General features: G+C 45.2%; 1 protein-coding gene across 2 annotated transcripts in view; it reads left to right on the forward strand.

Annotated features, from left to right (window-relative positions):
* ETS1 (ETS proto-oncogene 1, transcription factor) overlaps window positions 1-14,681 on the forward strand; it is a 184,002-nt gene that overhangs the window by 52,423 nt on the left and 116,898 nt on the right. For both annotated transcript variants that reach the window (XM_063943664.1, XM_063943665.1), the window contains exon 2: window positions 3,006-3,138. In XM_063943664.1, the coding sequence (XP_063799734.1) occupies window positions 3,006-3,138 (133 nt within the window). The remainder of the gene's footprint in view (window positions 1-3,005; window positions 3,139-14,681) is intronic.

The raw sequence follows: 14,681 nt of genomic DNA on the forward strand, positions 1-14,681 counted from the left end.
GAGGTGAATGGTTGGGGAGGCACATATGGGGATAGGTCTGAATGCTGGGAGCCTGTCTCACCCCCTATTCACTGTAACTCTCCCCTCACTACAGTAAGCTACAATGTGTCTGCATCCCTGTGTCTTCCCTTGCTGCTGCTGACTGAGCTCTGACTACAGTGCACTTCCTGGTCACATGAAACATTCAAGATTCCATCAGCGCACAAGGCCCGCCCCCAAACTCAGAGGCATGCCTCTATTGGCTCCCTTTCTGTGCAGCAAAACAGTAGGGATGGCCATCAGTGGTTTATCCATCGATGGTCACAATCTATTGTACCATTGATGGATAATCTCGATGATGTAAAACCATCTGGAAGGGATACATTGATGGTTTTACCCATCGATGGTCATCACTGCATTACTGTGCAATAAAATATGGGACAATCAGCCCGGGGGCGTGGCTTCGTGGGTGTCACGAGGTGGGGCTAAGCTTCATGCCCTGACCTTTGAGAGAGAAAAAAAACAATTCAGTAGCAATGAACCATCGATGGCAGGAACCATCTGGTTCTCCTCCATCGATAGTAAAAGTATTCGACATCGGCCATAGATCATCGATTGATTTTGAATCATTGATGGTCGATGGCCATCCCTACAAAGCAGTGCCAGACTGTAGAACTGAGGCAGAGCTGTTGCTGCCGCATCTCTCATATCCCTGCAGCTCCAGGGATCTCCACAAAGCGTGAGAGTGTGAGCTATAAAATGGATTACACTAAACAAAGAAGATGTTTATGTTATAAATATCTTCTTTGTATTATTCTAATAGTTTTTATATAAAATCTCAGGAGTTTGCCTCCCGTACCGCCAAATTCCTGTTTTGTATAATGCCCACATTAACCTTTGGGCTCATATATTGTGTGTAAATCTGGCTCTGGTACTAGCCAGTGCCTCCTCAGCCACTTACCTCACTGCACATCACAGATGCAGTACATTAATATATATATATATATATATATATATATATATATATATATATATATATATGAGATATAGAATTAGTAAGAACAGAGGGCACCTCCATAGTGCGTGAATCTGTATAAAAAAAACAAAAACACTTATTGGGCAATCTCATATAAAACAGGTCATAAATCATGTACAAAAGGTGGCGATCAGACCACGACAAGTATCCACAGCTTGCATAAGACGTACATGACACAGATCCTACTGTTTGGTAAACACAGCAGCATCCACCTGGTTACACCATTAATCATCAAAGCGCTAGGCCACGCCCCAACACGTTTTGTCACTTGGACTTCGTCAGAGGGCATGTGTGTGTCTATGTCTGTATGTACTGTATGTATTTATTCATATACCTCTGAAGGTCCATACACACTGGGAGTTATTGTCCAGTGTGTACGCTGGCCGATGATGTGAACATCGCTGGCAGGAAAAACGCTTAGTGCATACACACTGATCTATTTTCACTGTGCCCAGCGATGTTCACAGGGGGGGTGAAGCACTTTCCTCAATAGGAGACTGTGGAAAGTGATTCACTCGGCTGGTAAAACAGCCCGACGGACGGCGGCGGCCAGCGATGAGGCGGGAGTGCGCATCAGCGCTCATCGCTCGGCCATACACACAGGACGAGTTTGAGCTTAAAGTAGCTCAAAACGCCAAAAGTGAGCTACGTTGAGCTCAAAATCAGCCAGTGTGTGTGCCTTAAGTGTTCTCTAAACATTTCAATTCTGAAGATTAACCTTTGTCAAGCCCACAGCAATTGTGTGAGTATATATGTGTATATGTATACACATGGGGGTCATTCCGAGTTGATCGCTAGCTGCCGTTGTACGCTGCGCAGCGATCAGGCAAAAAATCGGCACTTCTGCGCATGCGTATGGTGCGCACTGCGCACGCGCGTCGTACTTTCTCAAAAGCCAATGTAGTTTCACACAAGGTCTAGCGACGCTTTTCAGTCGCACTGCTGATCGTTCAGTGATTGACAGGAAGTGGGTGTTTCTGGGTGGTAACTGTCCGTTTTCGGGGAGTGTGTGTAAAAATGCAGGCGTGCCAGATAAAAACGCAGGCGTGCCTGGGGAAACGAAGGCGTGGCTGGCCGAACGCAGGGCGTGTTTGTGACGTCAAAACAGGAACTAAATAGTCTGCAGTGATCGCAAGCTAGGAGTAAGTCTCGAGCTGCTCACTAAACTGCACAATCTTTTTTTGTAGCAATGCTGCGATCCTTTCGTTCGCACTTCTGCTAAGCTAAGATACACTCCCAGTGGGCGGCGGCATAGCGTGTGCACTGCTGCTAAAAGCAGCTAGCGAGCGATCAACTCGGAATGAGGGCCATAATACAGATCGACACTGCTTTTATTAAACAAATACATAGAAGCAGCTTAGTGCGTGTTTTTCAAAGGTAACTTTACATTGGGGTCTGGGACTGAGGGTCGACAGCACAAAAGTCGACACACCTTATGTCGACGCCAATTGGTCGACACACCTTATGTCGACATGGACAAAAGTTCGACATGGACAAAAGGTCGACATGAACAAGGTCGACATGGAAAAAAGTCGACATGAGTTTTTTATGTTTTTTGGTGTCGTTTTCTTCGTAGAGTGACCGGGAACCCCAATTAGTGCACCGCGTTCGCTCGCCATGCTTCGGGCATGGTGCCTTCGCTCCGCTACCGCTTCGCTCGGCCCACTTTACCGTTTCAATCGTAGTCCACGTGGATCGTTAAGTATGAAAAGGTTCAAAAAAAAGAAAAAAATCGTGAAAAACTCATGTCGACCTTTTTCCATGTCGACCCTTTTCCTGTCGACCTTTTGTCCATGTCGACATTTTGTCCATGTCGACCTAAGGTGTGTCGACCTAAGGTGTGTCGACCTTTGTGCTGTCGACCTGGAGTCCGGATACCTTACATTGTGCCTCCCGGGCTGATCCTTTTACTCTCATCTTGGATATAATATTGGAATTTACAAATCATGTGCACAAAAGATTTTAACATCTTCTGATCTTCTCTGTACAGAATTTGGACCCTAGATTTCAAGATCTGCACGCTCCATATGGATTTCCGGTGTATGAGAACCAAGAGAACTGGGATCATGCATTATGGGAAGAGCTGGCGATCCAGGAGGTTCCCCGTGGAACAGAAGGAGCAGGTACATTTACCATGCAGAGTTTGTCCTTGTGTCAGCAATGAGCTGACTTGCGTCTCCTCTTGTGGAAAGCGGTGTGGTGTTATACGTTCGTTAATGTCTTTTCCTCTGCCACTCCACAGAGGTGATTGCTAAGCTAACGTGTAGTTCTGTCACATCACCGCTGCAGGATTATGGGGATATTTGTCATCAAGCCATGGGCTCGGTAATGTAGCAAATGCCATTTCAATGTTCGGTGACTTAAACCTCTCAAACATATGGTTAATGTAACTGGTTTAAGACAGAGGTTGTTCAGACAGTTTTTTATTTGTGACTGAAGTTAAATGGCTGTCCTATTGTCGTCAGACCCATCTCCTATCCAGGAACACATGATAACAGTCCTTACTGCCAAGGACTGTCCCAAATATTGTGGATTTATCCTGGAATCTTGATCAGTTGTGTGTTAGAATTGTATGTATGTTATTTCATATTAGTGGATGCAATACACATAAGAATAAAAGTTCACTGAGACGATCAAGTGAGGCAGCAGTGTTTCCCAATAATAATAGAAAAGCCACCTTTGGCTGGCCAGTCTGGGGCCGTATCACGGGAAGGAAGGGGGAAGGGGGGGGGGGGGGGGGAGACCAGAAGTATTTTGGATATTGGATTTTTTGGATATTGGATTTTTCCATATTTTGGAATAATTGCATACCATAATGAGATATCATGGGGATGGGACCCAAGTCTAAGCACAGAATGCATTTATCCAGGGCCGGCTCGAGGCATGTTCGACTCGAGCTGCCGTGCAGGGCGCCACCCTTAAAGGGCGCTGCACGCTGGCGCCGCCATGTCGGAGCCTGGAGCCGGCCCTGTCCGAAAGCCTGCAGCAGCTGTTCTCCCGCGCCGCCGCCTCCTGTCTGTTACAGTGAGCTGTGCGCGCTATGCGGCGCCGGCATCTGATGTCAGACCCTGGCACCGCACAGTGCGCACAGTTCTGTTTCAGGCAGCGGATCGCACAGCAGCACTCCTCCTCCTCCCTCATAGTCGGCACAGCAGGTACTGGGGGCATATGTGGCACTGTGGGGGCATTTATCTGGCACTGTGGGGGCATTTATCTGGCACTGTGGGGTTCATTAATGTATCTGGCACTGTGGGGGCATTTCTGGCACTGTGGGGGCATTTATCTGGCACTGTGGGGGCATATCTGGCACTGTGGGGGCATTTATCTGGCACTGTGGGGGCATATCTGGCACTGTGGGGGCATTTATCTGGCACTGTGGGGGCATTTAGTGGGTCATTTATCTGGCACTGTGGGGACATTTATCTGGCACTGTGGGGGGCATTAAGGTACCTGGCACTGTGGGGGGCATTAATGTATCTGGCACTGTGGGGGGAGCATTAATGTATCTGGCATTGTGGGGGCATTTCTGGCACTGTGGGGGGCATTAATGTATCTGGCACTGTGGGGTCATTTCTGGCACTGTAGGGTCATTTATCTATCTGGGACTGTGGGGGCATATCTGGCAATGTGGGGAGCATTTATGTATCTGGCACTGTGGGGGCATTTATGTATCTGGCACTGTGGGGGCATTTATGTATCTGGCACTGTGGGGGGCATGTCATGTGCATCTGGCACTGCTGGGGGGGCATGTCATGTGCATCTGGCACTGCTGGGGTGCATGTCATGTGCATCTGGCACTGCTGGGGGGCATATCATGTGTAGCTGGCACGGCTGGGGGGAATATCATGTGCATCTGGCACTGCTGGGGGGCATGTCATGTGCATCTGGCACTGCTGGGGGGCATGTCATGTGCATCTGTCACTGCTGGGGGGCATATCATGTGTAGCTGGCACGGCTGGGGGGCATATCATGTCGTTTCCCGTGTCTCAGTGCAATACCTGGTGCAAAGTGTATAACGTGCTCTACCTGTCGCAGTGTGTATAGGAGGTTCTACCTGGTGCAATGTGTATTAGCTGCACTACTGTGTGGTGTAATGCGAATTGCCACTATTATGTGGCCACGCCCCTTCCCCACGAAGCAACGTCCCTAAATTTTTGATGCGCGCCTTCGGCGCACAAGGTCCATGATTTCGCCTATGGAGCACCAAGCATTACGGTATGTTCAGAATTTTACCCTTCTAACTTAAAAATGTGCCCTCCCAAATGCAAAGTGTGCCCTCCCCGTGATCAGCACCCTGCCCTAAAAAAAAATCCTAGAGTGAACACTATCATGTGTATCTGGCACTGCTGGGGGGCATGTTATATGTAGCTGGCACTGCTGTGGGGCATGTCATGTCTATCTGGCACTGCTGGGGGGTATATCATGTGTAGCTGGCACTGCTGGGGGGCATGTCATGTGTAACTGGCACTGCTGCGGGGCATGTCATGTCTATCTGGCACTGCTGGGGTGTATATCATGTGTATCTGGCACTGCTGGGGTGTATAGGTGTATATCATGTGTATCTGGCACTGCTGGGGTGTATATCATGTGTATCTGGCACTGCTGGGGTGTATATCATGTGTATCTGGCACTGCACTACTGTAGACATTATGTGTATCTGGCACTATACTGGAGACATTATGTGTATCTGGCACTATACTGGAGACATTATGTGTATCTGGCACTATACTGGAGACATTATGTGTATCTGGCACTATACTGGAGACATTATGTGTATCTGGCACTATACTGGAGACATTATGTGTATCTGGCACTGCTGAGGTGTATATCATGTGTATCTGGCACTGCTGGGGTGTATATCATGTGTATCTGGCACTGCACTATACTGGAGACATTATGTGTATTGGCACTATACTGGAGACATTATGTGTATCTGGCACTATTTTGTAGACATTATGTGTATCTGGCACTGCTGGGGTGTAAATCATGTGTATCTGGCACTGCGGGGGTGTATATCATGTGTATCTGGCACTGCACTACTGTAGACATTATGTGTATCTGGCACTATACTGGAGACATTATGTGTATCTGGCACTATACTGGAGACATTATGTGTATCTGGCACTATACTGGAGACATTATGTGTATCTGGCACTATACTGGAGACATTATGTGTATCTGGCACTGCTGGGGTGTATATCATGTGTATCTGGCACTGCTGGGGTGTATATCATGTGTATCTGGCACTGCACTACTGTAGACATTATGTGTATCTGGCACTATACTGGAGACATTATGTGTATCTGGCACTATACTGGAGACATTATGTGTATCTGGCACTATACTGGAGACATTATGTGTATCTGGCACTATACTGGAGACATTATGTGTATCTGGCACTATACTGGAGACATTATGTGTATCTGGCACTATTCTGTAGACATTATGTGTATCTGGCACTGCTGGGGTGTATATCATGTGTATCTGGCACTGCTGGGGTGTATATCATGTGTATCTGGCACTGCACTACTGTAGACATTATGTGTATCTGGCACTATACTGGAGACATTATGTGTATCTGGCACTATACTGGAGACATTATGTGTATCTGGCACTATACTGGAGACATTATGTGTATCTGGCACTATACTGGAGACATGTGTATCTGGCACTATACTGGAGACATTATGTGTATCTGGCACTATACTGTAGACATTATGTGTATCTGGCACTGCTGGGGTGTATATCATGTGTATCTGGCACTGCTGGGGTGTATATCATGTGTATCTGGCACTGCACTACTGTAGACATTATGTGTATCTGGCACTATACTGGAGACATTATGTGTATCTGGCACTATACTGGAGACATTATGTGTATCTGGCACTATACTGTAGACATTGTGTGTAAGGAACACTACTGTAGCTGTTATGTGTAAGGCTGCTAATTGTGTGCGTAGAGGGGGTGTGAAAATATATTTATTTATAGTTTGATAATATGAAGTTGTGAGGCCCGCCCACTTTTCCAGGAGGCCCTACCCACTTTTCCAGGAGCGCGCACAGAGTATGGGAGGGGGTGTTTTGATATTTTCTCGCTCAGGGTGCTAGTAGGCCTGGAGCCGGCCCTGCATTTATCTTTCATATACACCTTATACACACAGCCTGCCGGTAACTTTAGGCAATACTTTTAATAACTATGGCCCTCATTCCGAGTTGTTCGCTCGCTAGCTGCTTTTAGCAGCAGTGCAAACGCTAAGCCGCCGCCCTCAGGGATTGTATCTTAGCTTAGCAGAAGTGCGAACGAAAGGATCGCAGCGCTGCTACAAAAAAAGATTGTGCAGTGTCAGAGTAGCTCCAGACTTGCTCCTAGCTTGCGATCACTTCAGACTGTTTCGTTCCTGTTTTGACGTCACAAACACACCCTGCATTCGGCCAGCCACACCTATGTTTCCCCAGCCACTCCTGTGTTTTTATCCGACACGCCTGCGTTTTTACACACACTCCCCAAAAACGGTCAGTTACCTCCCAGAAACACCCACTTCCTGTCAATCACTGAACGATCAGCAGTGCGACTGAAAAGCGTCGCTAGAGCTTGTGTGAAACTACATCGGCTTTTGTGAAAGTATGATGCGCGTGCGCACTGCGCCCCATACGCATGCGCAGAAGTGCCACTTTTTTACCTAATCGCTGCGCTGCGAACGAAAGCAGCTAGCGATCAACTCGGAATGGGGGCCTTTGTGCATTAAACAAAGTGTGTCTACATTCACACAATTCATTTATGTTTCATATACACCTTATACACACAGCCTGAAGGTCATTTAATACAATATTTTTAATAACTTTGTGTATACTGAGCCATCAGAAAACAAAGGTTTCACTATCTCACTCTCACTCCAAAAATTCCGTATTTCAGAATATTCTATATTTTGGAATATTTGGATATGGGATACTCAACCTGTACAAGCTGGGAGGGGAACACTTACACACATACAGGATTATTAATAAAGGATTGTTTTGTATTTATTGATCTTTTAAATTACCAGTAATACCAAAGGGTGAAAAGTCTTCATGAACTTTCAGATAGGATCCACCACTTTTAATGTGCAAGTAAAATCTACAAGGGCGGATTTTTTTTTTTTTTTTTTTACAAAATATCTTTTCTTACGCAATGATATAGTATAACATGTTACAGTCAACAGGACAGAACTTGGTAAGGATTTAAAATCTAGTTTAAGAGGAACAGCGGGTCTTGCACAGCTACGATCAACTCAGAATGACCCCCAATGTTCTCTACAGTACACGTCCATCATCACCTTATGCGTTGAATCCACATCACTTACCGTATCCACCAGTGGCGTAAGTTCGCCCCAGTCGCCCGGAGGCATGATAAAATGTTGGTGCCCCCCACCACCCCTATACATATAGGGATATTTATATATATATATATATATATATATATATATATATATATATATACATACACATACGCCATATGTAGATATCTGGTACACAGGGTGAACAGTAGCAGTGTACTCAGGCGACTTTCAAAATAGTATAGATACACACACACACGCCTCTTTTCTTTGCACACACATGCCTTTTTCACTTACACACACACACACCTCTTTCACTTACACACACTTCTTTTTCACTAACTCGCACGCCTCTTTCACTTACACACGTCTCTTTCATTTACACACACGCCTTTTTCACTTACACACACCTCTTTCACTAACTCACACGCCTCTTTCACGTACACACACGCCTCTTTCACTTACACACACGCCTTTTTCACTTACACACAATTACACACACACACACGTCACTTTCACTTACATACACACGCCACTTTCACACAATTACACACACACGTGTCACTTTCACTTACACACACACAAATTACACAAATGCCTCTTTCACTTACACACCCACACACAATTGCACACACACCACTTTCACTTACACACACGCCACTTTCACTTACACACAATTACACACACACGTCACTTTCACTTACACACACAATTACACAAACACACATGCCTCTTTCACTTACACACACACAATTACACACACATGCCACTTTTACTTACACACAATTACACACACACACACACACACACACACACACACACACACACATGCGTCTTTCACTTACACACACGCCACTTTCACTTACACACAATTACACACATATCACTTTCACACACACAATTACACAAACACACATGCCACTTTTACTTACACACAATTACACACACACGCCTCTTTCACTTAAACACACAACTTTCCTTTAAAAAACACAGACACACACCTCACTTAAAAACATTCACACACATAAACACAGTGCTGCCAACATTAGTTAAAGATACCCCCCCACACACACAAACATACACATACACCACACACATACACACACAATGCAGCAGCTGGAGGCAGGTGGTGCCAGTGCCTACCTGTTGCTATCCCCAGGACGGAGGAAGAGAGAGCTTCAGCCGGCCAGCTCTGTTGGTAGTCCTGTGAGCAGCTGTGCACTAGAGCTCCCCCTAGCTGCAGCCAGCTGTCAGCTGAGCTCTCGTCTCTGTGCATAGATACGAGGAGGCAGCTGCTGCTGCTGCCGTGTCCACAGCTCCTCCGTCCACTCGCGGCGATGGATTGTCGGGTGGGAAGCAATGGAGAAGTGCCCCCTGCAGGTCAGGAGCCCGGCGGCAGCCGACTCCATTGCCTCCCACAGTTCCGCCACAGGTATCCACGTCTCACCCTGAATCCCTCTTCTATGCCCACAAGAGTGTAAGCCCGTCTTCAGCAATAAACCACCCCACCACCTAATAATGACCTATATAAAGGACATTGGCCATCATTCCGAGTTGATCACTCGCTAGCTGTTTTTAGCAGCCGTGCAATAGCATAGTCGCCGCCCACGGGGGAGTGTATTTTCGCTTTGCAAGTGTGCGAACGCCTGTGCAGCCGAGCTCTGCAAAAACATTTGGTGCCACTCCCAGAAAATGGTCAGTTGACACCAATAAACGCCCTCTTTCTGTCAATCTTCTTGCGATCAGCTGTGCGTATGGATTCTTCGTTAAATCCATAGCTCAGCAACGATCCGCATTGAACCCGTACAACGCGCGTGCGCATTGCGGTGCATACGCATGCGCAGTAGAGACCTGATCGCAGCACAGCGAAAATCGGCAGCTTGCGATCAACTCGGAATGAACCTCCATTGTCCTAAAATCATGTTCATTTTGCATACAGAAGGAAAAATAACTATGAATGGCCTGTAATCTGCCAATTTGTACACTACAGCCTGGGTCCCTCCACCCACCGCAAACACAACGTCAGTAAATTAAATCCTATTATTCAATCCAGATTACTACAGCTGGAAAAGAAGTGCAATTTGAGATCATTTGGTGTATGTATTGCCACTGTCCCCATGAACACTTCCATACACATTTATCCACAATAGTTCCAATAGCTTTGCTATACTGTAACAAACAGTAAGGGGGCACAATTATTAGTACACTAGATTGCAGCTAATTTTTCTGTAGTGTGGCCGCTGGAGATGTCTGCGGTGGTCCCTCTTCTGATGGTGGTAAAAGCAGTCCCCATAGCTATCTGCAGGGACTCTGATAATGGTACATTTACCATGATGGGTAAAGCTTAGCCATGATTATATCAGTTGTGCCACTACGCCACCTGCATTTGAACCCTGGACCTTCCCTCTCAGATCGCCCACAGAGAGACCATTTGGTCCCACAGCACCCCCCCGTGCCAGTGCTAGAATGCCTTTACATGCTCTTACATGGGCTTCTCTAAGAATTGTATTTAAAAAAACACCACACACAGATGCGCACAAACATTGTGTTATTGCCTCAGATTTGTCATCCTTCAAATAAAGCCTCGCTTTCCAACTACTGTGCCACAGTAAATCCCTATCTGACAAGACATACGCTGTATTATTTGCCTGGGTAGAGTGAAAAAAGTACAAGATAATCCTGAAAAAAATGACCATGAAAATTGCAAATGAAAGGTGGGGGCCCAAGGGCAGCAAATGGTTGATTTGCCAGAAGCCTACTTTGAAATGTGTAAAATAAGTAACATTGGGGCAGATGTATTAACCTGGAGAAGGCATAAGGAAGTGATAAACCAGTGATAAAGGTGATAATGCACCAGCCAATCAGCTCCTAACTGTTAATTTACATATTGGAGCTGATTGGCTGGTGTGTTTATCACCTTGCACATATCACTGGTTTATCACTTCCTTATGGGATCCGGTCTGAAGATCGACAGTGTCTAGGTCGACCACTATAGGTCGACAGTCACTAGGTCGACATGGAAGGTCGACATGGATGTGCTAGGTCGACATGACTTTTTCAAAAAAAAATTCTTTTTTTGAATTTTTTCATACTTAACGATCCACGTGGACTACGATTGGAACGGTAAAGTGTGCCGAGCGAAGCGGTAGCGGAGCGAAGGCACCATGCCCGAAGCATGGCGAGCGAAGCGAGCCATGCGAGGGGACGCGGTGCACTAATTTGGGATCCCGGTCACTCTACGAAGAAAACGACACCCAAAAAAAATAAAAATCCTCATGTCGACCTGTAGACCTGTCGACCTAGCACATGTCGACCTAGAAACCCTGTCGACCTTCCATCCATGTCGACCTAGTGACTGTCGACCTATAGTGGTCGACCTAAACATTGTCGACCTAGACACTGTCGATTTGATGAACCACACCCCTTCCTTATGCCTTCTCCAGGTTAATACATCTGTCCCAAAATGTGCAAATACAATACAGTAGTACTTATAGTTAAACACACATTTAATTACTGGCATAGGACAAGATTTATAGCTGAAGACCCTCCAGGGGTGTATGAACAGAGAGGGACAGTTGCATTTACAGTCTATGGGGTATATTCAATTAGCAGCGATAATAAAACCAGACTTTTCCCGCAAAACGCAATTACAGCCTATTCAATTTTACGGGAAAATTTATCGGTGATCATTTTTTCACTAATTTCACTTCACCTACTCTGAAGCAGGTGAAAAGTTGGGAAAAGTCACTATTTTAGGGTAAAAATGTTTGGATATGGTACAGAACTCCTGGGACACCCCCTTTAATGACTAATTAGGCACGTTGAAGTTTTTAATTATTTTTAATTGGCCAATAATGACATGTCATTTTTGGGGTGAAAAAGTACAAAGTGATGGAAATTGGGGTTCAAGGTATGGGACAGGTATATTGGGGTGCTTTATGAGTGGGACAGGTGTTTTTAGGCTTGCAGATGGGAGTAATCGGTCTGTTTCCACTTTTTTTTTAAATACCCTAAAATGACCTAAATATATACTTATACCCATTTTCATGTACCCCAAATTTAATGAGAGCATTTATTTTGCTCAAATAAACTTGCTTTCTATCATTTTTTTGCATTTAAAAAAAAAAAATGCATATAACCGCCATTTCACACAATTTAAGTCCCCACAAACTCTCTAATGTGATCTCTAACACACTTCTCTTATGTTTTCCTATCTTAGTTTAGCATTTTTTGGGGTACAGGCTGATTTCCCCATATTCACCTGCACTTTTCACTGCAAGAATTTTCATGTGAAACCCGTTTGGAATTAAATAGGTCAAAAAACGGAGCATTTTCGCGGCAATTTTCACCCGATTGCCGGGGCGAAAAATGACCGCGAATTTGTGGATAATTGAATACCCTAGTATGTTTTCAGTTGAATGCATAAGATACACAACCCTCAATATAGAGTATAGATGCAAAGGTCATCATCATCAACTATTGGTGTGTCTAGGTGGCCATATGTACGTAGTTAACGTATTTCTGGGTAACGTAGATCAAAACAAGATGCATCTCCAGATATTATTAAATTGAACCCGCTCTCACTGTATCATACCCACACTTTAACACCCGAGACGTGCGTAAGGGGCCATAAGACATGTTAAACTTAGTATGGATGCAAGTTGTGCGCAGTGCTCCATGATGCATGTCTGTGTTACGCAAATAACGCTTACGCGTTACTCTAACTCCGTCCCACAGTTAACTAACGTGAGTGGGGGCACTTTATTTAAATGTGTACATTGTTTGTGTTCTATAACGGACATAAATGGAAGCAGCACAGGTGTAATTCTAGGGCTGTCACTCTGTAAAGCAGTAGGCAGCGTCCGTTATTATCACCTACGTGAATGAAGCAGGTGGTACAGTACCTGGCTACTGGGCCAGGAACTTGTAGAGGCAGAGTATAGTCTCCATTAGCCATAGATTCTTACCAGTGTTGCACCATCCCTGACATTTTGTAAGACTTCGCTCTGTATACAATGGAGAAATGCTGACTTATCAAACAATGGAACTATTTTAAGTGGGGCATAAAAGTAATTTTGGTTAAGATTTTACTATACTCCTTTTTTAGCACTTCATGACAGCGTATTTAGCAGAAGAAATGTCATTATTTTAGTGCTTGTACTTATATTTACATTGAAGTGAGCGTTATTGTCTTATTTGGTGTAAGTCAACATATTATAGGTCTGTATACTGATCAGTAGGACTCTGTGGTCCGTGAGTCACTCCTCCCAGTGCTAATAACAGCACAATCTTATTTCGGTTTTACTCATGTTCTACCTTGAAATGTGTGACTGTTATTGAATGTGTCACACTCTGGGCAGCTTCTTGACGACACCTGACATCCCAAAAAGCGCTGGGACTGGTGTTTTCTTGCAGCCGCTGATTAAAACAATGAGTGTGAGATGAAAATCACATGATTCAGCGGGACTGATTACTGTAAGAGAACCTCTGCTGCAGGTCTACCCAGCCAGAAGTCACACGGCACCAGCCACTTAAAATAGGTACACACGATACAATTATCTGGCAGATTATCTGCCAGATCTAGCTGGTTGGAATGAAAATCTGGTAATGGATGAGAGTAAATTACAATCTATCATTTATTCCCAAACACTGGAAAACGAACAAAACCTGTTGTTCATACAAATTAATTAAACACACATTTAACCAACTTGGATGAACTATTATTATTATTATTACATTTTATTTATAGGGCGCCACAAGTGTTTTGCAGCGCCGTACAAAGGACAGTACAGGGAGACAAAACTTAGCATTACAGTAAATAAATAACAAAAATAGAGTACAGGCAACAAAGAGCACCACAATTCTCACAACATAATACAGCTTAGATGTAAGTAGTGAGGGAGTAATCATTGTACTACTTGGGGCTGGCGGCCATAGATAGAGAGGAGCCTTTACCAGTAGGAGAAAAAGCGGGTAAAGATGGTTGCTGAGTAGGAGAGAGTTGAGAGTGAAAAGTGTCGAGAAGAAGGCTTTGACAACAAGAGGAAAGAGGGCCCTGCTCTGAAGAGCTAACAATCTAGTGGGGAGGGGCGACAGACAGATGACATGAGGTGCAAGCAAGCGGGAGGAAGCCTGATGGCAGTATGTAAGCAAAGCAGAGATGTTCAAGGCATGGGGCAGGTGGATGGAGGAGTAGCCTAAGGGCTAGGTTATGCATCGGAGGGGTACGCTTTGATAAATAGGTGGGTTTTCAGTGCCCGTTTGAAGCTTTACAAGGTCGGGGAGAGTCTAATGGAGCAGGGGAGCGCGTTCCACTGAAGGGGTGCAGCACGGGCAAAATCCTGAACTCGTGCA

Source organism: Pseudophryne corroboree, chromosome 10 (assembly GCF_028390025.1).
Source record: "Pseudophryne corroboree isolate aPseCor3 chromosome 10, aPseCor3.hap2, whole genome shotgun sequence".
Lineage (NCBI taxonomy): Eukaryota > Metazoa > Chordata > Amphibia > Anura > Myobatrachidae > Pseudophryne > Pseudophryne corroboree.